Source organism: Eublepharis macularius, chromosome 12 (genome assembly GCF_028583425.1).
Source record: "Eublepharis macularius isolate TG4126 chromosome 12, MPM_Emac_v1.0, whole genome shotgun sequence".
In the NCBI taxonomy this organism is placed as follows: Eukaryota; Metazoa; Chordata; class Lepidosauria; order Squamata; family Eublepharidae; genus Eublepharis; species Eublepharis macularius.
Genome location: NC_072801.1, coordinates 66,754,378 through 66,762,009, shown reverse-complemented (window position 1 = coordinate 66,762,009; position 7,632 = coordinate 66,754,378). Strand labels below are relative to the sequence as shown.

Below are 7,632 nucleotides of genomic sequence, written 5' to 3'. Positions count from 1 at the left end.
GCGCGGAGGCTGCCCGCGCTCCCAGTTGGGTGTGGCGGGTGGCTGGGGAGGTTCAGCATGCCGCCCGGGATGCCTGCCGTGCCCGGCCCATGGCTGCTGTGCCCGGCTGGGGGCATGTGTTGGTGGCGGAGGTGGTGGCGGTGGCGGCATGGGGCTGGCCGGCTGCAGCAGCTGTGGGCCAGGCACACCAGCTCCGTGGTGCGCACCTCCGCCCCCGGCACCCCCTCCGGCGCCCCCTTTGGCACAGCACCCGCCTCACCGCCTCAATGGTGACACAGGCCCTGATGATGGAATTCACCAAGCTGACAGCTGGCTGTTTTTGCAGCCTAACATCTGTGCTAAAGAATCAGGAGATTGGAAGTTTGTTGGGGCATGCTTAGAAGTGATTCCCTGTCAAATCCACAAGCTCTCTACAAAAGACTCCAGTGGATAACAAGTCGCTATCATTGCAATCTCTCCTTTTGGTCCCCCATCTTAGTATTTCAAAATAGTAAGGTATTATGGCATGGATTCAAATCCGATTTACCAAAGTATGTACTCAGCAAGTGTAGCAAAAACTTTTCTCCCCTAATAATGGACTCCTTTGCTTCTCCCAACTAGCATTTCTATAGTCGTGCTTGATATTTGGGCTCCTGATACTATCACCCATTGCTGGCTGGCCTACATGTTGAGCAACATTGGCGAAAGTGATTCCAGGCATTTCCTCAAGCCAACCGGTTTTAAAATTTCATCATTTCTCTCCAACAACTATATAACAGCTGCCCATAGACTAGAAGATCATCTGAGAGGCTCCAAACTCAGCAGGTATAACTATCTTGGAAGGAGAAGCAGCTGAAGGACTCAAGTGAGTTGGTAAACTTTTCTTAGGTGCTCACTTAGTAGGGTTAAAATCTAATCTATTTGATTAGACCTGAGAAATCTGGCTTCCAGGTTTAGACCAAGACAGTGTAGAATCAAGGTTGGTTGCTCTGCTGACTTTATTTCCCCATCTGTAAAATGGGAACATTTGTGGCTTACCTGCTGTTTACAAAGATGAGGGCAGGGCTGCATAAACCATCTGTCAATGTTCTTGGTTTGATCTAGGGCCCTTCTGGGGAAAGGTGTTGGACAAACAACAGCCTGCTAGAATCTAGTTACTGAAAATACGGCTGGAAAAGTAGTTTAGTTCACTTGTACCCTAGGGGGAGCTGTAGAGCATTCTCTAGTGTTTAGGGTTTATTGAACGTTTTCTCTTGCAGCTCAACCGACCTCTTGTTTTCCCCCCCTTCTCTCTGCTGTGTATCAGTACGTGTTAGTGCTCGTGCTCTGAAGGTCTCTCTGTTGCATTAGTGGCCTGCAGTCAGTTATTGTCTTTTGCAAAAATCCTGTTGCAGTAAATTCATTGAAAGCAAATTCCAAAGCGTGGATTGGATTATTTCCTGAACTCTGCCAATACAGGGACACATCTTTTGTGAGCTTATGCTTTGGTAAAGGGACAGGGACCATGGACTATAATACTGTGTACCTGCTCGGTAGGTATTTCTTTAGTCTGGAGATCAGGTGTAATTCTGAGAGAACTCCAGGCTCCACCTGAGGTTGGTAACCAGACTAATGGTAGAGGCTGCAATTAGGGTTGCCAGACTCCAGGTGGAGCCTGGAGATGTCTTGGAATAATAACTGATCTTCAGACTAGAGAGGTCTGATCCCCTGGGGGAAATGGCTGTTTTGGAAGATGGACTCAGTTGTGATGTATCCCTGAGATGATCTCCCCTTGTGTATTTTCAGGCGAACCAAGAAAATGGCATCCACCACTTATTTAAGTGCCTTCTTCTTCAGTTTTCTGGTTTCATACATCTTCTTGGGAGGTGAGTTTTTCAAGAATTTCTCAGTGCTGACTGAGCTGCCAAGAACTAACATGCCCTCACCCAAGGCAAAGAGTCCCTCTGAGTCCCTCATACAATCCAGAATGTTCCATGGGTCTCTGCCCATTCCTCCTTCCCCCTTGATAGACCTACTGACTTAGCAGGTGTGATGCATTTCTAGTGTGATGGGAGACTTCATCAGAGGTAAAACATATATGATTCTCCATAGGTCTGAATATTAAAGAACTGAACACTATGGAACTTGGTTGGTTGTTGGGAAAGTTATACTGCTTTGTGCTTCTTTTCACCCAAGAGGTGATACTTTTCAGGAAGTTTTACCGAGGGAAGCCATTGGAATCTTATGGTGTCTCTTATTAATCTTTGCAAGTATACATACTGAGCATTCCAGGGGTGCAGAAGCAAGCACACCGCGATCCCAGCCTAGGCCCAAAGCATTGTCGTTCCAGAGTAGCCCCCCAATCCAAGCCCCATACTAGTGCTTCAGACTTTCTGTACAACCAACTTCAGACAAACAAGTTCTAGCCTGTATTAATCTTAGCTGCCTTCCAATTTCAATGGCAAATTGTCTAATAATGTTATCTGTGATTCATAAACCTTTGAGATAAACTAATATGTTCTCACTTGCAAAATATGGTTTTAAAAGGACAATAAATACGGATTTTCCAGAAATGATCTCTTTCTCTGGTCTTACAGATGAGCATCCATACTACATCTGAAACAAATTCAGGGGATCATATATTTATATTTATTTATTTATATTTCAATTTATAAACCGCCCATCCTCAGGGGCTCTGGCGGTGAACAAGTTAAAATCAATAAAAACAAGAAAACAACAATTCTAAAATCAACATACAATAAACAATAATGAAATAAATTAACCAGGTGCAATGGTGGGGAGAACCTTCCCCACCCCAAAGGTGGGAGGCCGATATGGCACCGCCCCCTTCAACCACTGAATGCCTGGCGGAACAGGCGTTTGGTGGTTATATATATATTTCCTAGTGTGAATTCTTATAGCATTCCTGATTAGGGATACTATTGGATTAAAGATCTTAAGCAAAACTGGAGATCTGAATATTATGTATCAGTTGTGCCCAATTAGTGCTTCATTGCGTTAACATTTTTCGCAGGACATCAACCTTAGAAAACAATCCTAAATCCATTGAAGTCAATGGGCTTAGAAGGATGTAACATTGTTTAAGATTGCATTGTTAGCTATCTAAAAGTGACCTTGAAAGAGGGAGTTTTATACACAGAACAACAATTTCCTGCATTTCAGCTTTATGTACAGTGTCTTTTGACTTCTAATATGCATTGAAATAAAACATAAGTTCTTTTTTTAAAAAATGCAAAGTTCTAATACCATATTTGAGTTCTGTGTTCTAAATGAGTTTATCGGGTATAGAGCAGGTTGTGCAGAGAGGGAAAAGGCCTTGAAAATATCTTTAAAGTTCTTGGTTTATCCTGTCTGATGCCAGCTAACCCGGCCTCTCGCTGCTTTGGATCACATTACTCTTTCTCCCTCTTTCTTTTTCTCTTCTTCCTGAACAGTGAAGGCTGACAACTGTGCCAGGGATTGGCTGGAATACCAAGGCAACTGCTATGGATATTTTGAGACAAAGGTGTCATGGGAAAAGGCTGAGGTGAGGCTGGTAGTCATTAACACAGGGTGGTGTTAGGTATATCTGTCACCTACTGGAAGTCCAAAAGAAGGAAATCTAGGCTCCCCACCGAGTTTCCTATCAGGACTGGTGGCCGATATAGAGCCGGGTGTAGTTTGAGAGCTCCTCCTGTCAAGTTCCCAAGAACCAGAATTTTCACAGGATATGAGGGAACTTTATTGCCCTGTCTGCCACCTGTTGAGCTAGAAGCAATACCACCTCTGGCCATCTCAAGTGGTGGCGCTGAAGTGCTGAGAAACCAGACCAGAAACTTCTTCCTCTCTCCAGCTGATCTTTTGGCCCAGAGGATAAAGTACGTGGATCCTACTGATGTTTTGCGCACCCCCTGTCCCTTAAGTGCTGAAGTGATCACTTAGCATTTATATACTGCTTTTGAGGGTTCAAAAATGCATCCATTTTATGAATGATTTTTACCACAACCCTGTAAAAGCATTTCAGCACACTAAAGTCTGTATTGCATATGACCAAGAGATAGTAGCTTACTGGAGGCCATTTTCATCAATTCATGGCACAGGCAAGATTTCAACTCCTGGGCTCACAGGATAATATCTTAGCCATTCTTGCGACTCACTCTAAACCATTCGGCTTTAAGAGAGGTGAACTGTGGAAACGAAACCCAAATTGTTGTTCTTGGCTTCACACAGATCGATTGCCAGTCCTACGCTCGCGGGGCTCACCTTGCTTCCATCCTTACCACAGCCGAGTCCCTTGTAGTGGCCAATCATATTGCGGCTTTCCAGAATGAAGCTAGTGACGTCTGGATTGGTCTTCGCGATATTACTCATGTAAGTACGCAGAATCCACTGCATGCCTAGTCAATGTCCTCATGAGGAAAACAGACACAAAGACTAACTGAAGAGCAAGATCAGGGTCCAGTAGCACCGTAAAGACCACCAGTTTGTCTTTAAGGAGCTATTGGATGCTGGTCTTTCTCTTTGACTGCAGATCAACATGGATGCCAGTTTGGTGTAGTGGTTAAGAACATGGAACTCTAATCTGGAGAACCAGGTTTGATTCCCAGCTCCTCCACTTGAAGCTAGCTGGGTGACCTTGGGTCAGTCACAGCTCTCTCAGCCCCACCCACCTCACAGGGTGTTTTGTTGTGGGGATAATAATGGCATACTTTGTAAACCGCTCTGAGTGGGCATAAATCAGTTGTTGTTGTTGTTGTTATTTAAAAAGACTAACTGCTGTATGGAGAGTCACCAACATGGAATCTATTATATGGTGCAGAATTAGGGATCCTGAGAATATTGACATTAATTTCCACCTCAGATTTGTAATTCTCATTCACTTAGATATTTATACCCCACTTCGCCCTCACCAAGGGCAGCTTACATTGTTATCCTCCTCTCCTACATTTCATCTTCACAACAACAACCTTGTGAGGTAGGTTAGGATGAGAGATAGGGTTCCCATTCTCCCGGTGGTGACTGGAGATCTCCTGGAAATTCAACTAATTTCCAGGTGACAGAAATCAGTTTTCCTGGAGACAATGGCTGCCTTGAAAGGTGGACGGTATGGCATTATGCTCAGCCGAAGTCCCTCCGTTTCCCAAACCCCACCCTCCTCAGGCTCCACCCACAAAATCTCCAGGAATTTCCCAGCCTGAAACTGGCAACCCTAGGGAATGCGATTGGCCCAAGGTCATCCAGAGAGCTTTCAAGGCAGAACAGAGCTTCATGCCTGGGTCTTCCATATCCTAGCCTCTGGCACTCTAGCCACTTCATCAAGGTGGCTGTCATGATAGAAAAAATGTTTGGTAGAACTGAGGAAATATCTAACGGAGGCAGGGCTTAACTTGTGTTTCAATGAGGGTAAGCATTCATCAGTGCTCCATTACTTTCCTGGTAGGCATGGAACCCTGACCAGGTTTAAGACAGTGTTTCCCATTAATCTTAGATGTTGCTATGAATCTTACAAGTGAAGGTGGCCCACTCACTGTGCATTTCTCAACAGCCCTTTTGTTTTCCCTGGCCCAGCAAAAACAAGTGGTTTATTGAAGGCCTCTTGGGCCGCCATTACATGCCTGATATTTGGGCTGCATTTGGTTTGATAGAATGCATATTGCTTAGGCCTAGGGTTGCCAACTCTGGGTTGGGAAATTCCTGGATATTTGGGGGTGGACCCTGGGAAGGACAGGGTTAGGAGATGAGAGGGGCCTGAATGGGGTACAGTGCCATACTGTCCTTCCTCTAAAGCAGTTGTTTTCTCCAGGGGAACTGATGTCATTCGAGGAGCTCTCCAGGCTCCACATGAAGTTTGGCAATCCTTCTTAGACCTGACATAAATCGTAACCAGGGTCATGAACTGAGGCAAGAGTTTCCAGGGTCTTCAGAGAGCATCTCTGTCACGTCTGCTCAAAATCTGTCTTTTCGTTGCTGTTGTTTCCTCTCCCTGCACCATGCAGAAAGGAAGATGGAGGTGGGCTGATGGATCCGTCTTCAACTACAAATCATGGTTGGTGGTGCCGCCCAAGATACAGAAGAATCCTAAGTATTGTGTTGAACTTCTGCGTTCTGGGAGTGGGTCATCTGTTGTTCAGGATCAGAACGGTGTCGTTCAGCAAACAGAAGAAAGAGGCCTCAGTGAACGTGCAGGTGAGAGTTCTGGGAAGGAGGCCTTCCTAATCAATTCATTTCCTCTAACTGTAGAGATCCATTTTTTCCCCTGACAGTCCTGGAGGATTTCCCCCCTTGGATGGCTGAGTTAGCCGTTCTCTGGACACGTGGGTGGTGGATGCAGTTTCTCCTAAGAACCTTCTCCTGCATGCTGAGGGATGTCAAGGCCACTGGCTCTCTGAAAAACTGGGGGAAGTGGCTGGGATGGAAGCAGGTGCAGACTTGAGGCAAATCTGATCAAACATTAGTGAGGGAACATCTTAAGTTTTACTTTGTATTGATGATGAAAAGTGGAAGCCAATTGGTAGCAGAAATATTAGATAGGAACACTTGCTTCCCTTTGATACCTCTTGTCATTTCAGGAACCGTGGGTAGGGTTGTCTACCTCTAGGTGGAGCTAGGGTTGGCAGGCAGTGTGGGTGGGGATATGGAGGGGGCCCTGCAACATCATATCACCGGCAGTAAAAGGGGGGGAGTTACATAGGCCGCTCTAGGAATCACCAGGAACTCTACGGCTTTACCATAGAGTTTCTGATGATTCCTAGAGCTACCTGATGAGATGCCATATGTGACACTACTGGATTCTTTTATTTTTCTCATGCTGCCTCTTTGAGAGGCAGTGGGCAATGGGAGCAAAGAACCTTGCTTTCACCAGGGGAATGGGACTACCTAAGTGGTGCCTAGCGATCTCCCAGAATTACAACTGATCTCCAGACGACAGAGAAAATGGCTGCTTTAAAGAGTGGGTTCTATGGAATTATATCTTGCCAAGATCTCTCCCTTCCCAAACCCTGGTCTCCCCAGGCTCCATTCCCTAAATATCCAGGAAATTCCCAATCTGGAGTTGGCAACCCTAAACCAAGGGGTACAGCTATATGTTGTGCAGGAAGAACCTCCTTCCTTCATTTTTGGTTGAATCTCTGCTCTGCTGACTATCATTTTATACTATAATGTGTGACTTTTGCTTTTGTTTCATAGACTTTACAAAATGGAGGAATACCAAGTGCCAGAAACTGAATGCCTACATCTGCAAGCATGAACTGTAGAGATGGCATAGTCTCAAGTGTGCGGCAGTACCTCTTGTATGTTCTCCTTCTAAAGGACTGGTTCTCTCAAATGCACCACGCAAATGACAGAATCCCCTACCCAAAGAGCCTCTCAGCATACAGCTACACTATACACTTGAAATGGTTTGATATTCATTTTTTCTCTCCAGAGAACCCTGGGAAATGTAGTTCTGTAAGGAGGAGGATAGGGATCTCTAACAGAGAAGATTCATCACATTTACAAAACTACAGTTCCCAGGGTTCCTTGGGAGGAAGCCACGACTGTCAAAGTGGTATAGAACTTACATAAGCATACAGAGTGGATCTGCTTTCTGAATCAAAACCTGGTCCATTCATCCATTTCCTCCATGTCGGCTTCAGTGGCGGTAGCACAGATTAATATTAATAAAATCTTTATGAG

At 45.2% G+C, this 7,632-nt stretch overlaps 1 protein-coding gene across 1 annotated transcript; it reads left to right on the top strand.

Annotated features, from left to right (window-relative positions):
• Nucleotides 1–761: 761 nt before the first annotated feature.
• Nucleotides 762–7,391, top strand: LOC129340543 (regenerating islet-derived protein 4-like). The gene is made up of 6 exons (XM_054995399.1): nt 762–844; nt 1,765–1,844; nt 3,414–3,505; nt 4,189–4,329; nt 5,955–6,144; nt 7,144–7,391. The coding sequence occupies exons 2-6, from the start codon at nt 1,778–1,780 to the stop codon at nt 7,209–7,211; spliced, it is 558 nt and encodes a 185-aa protein (XP_054851374.1). The 5' UTR covers nt 762–844; nt 1,765–1,777; the 3' UTR covers nt 7,212–7,391.
• The last annotated feature ends 241 nt before the right edge of the window (nt 7,392–7,632 follow it).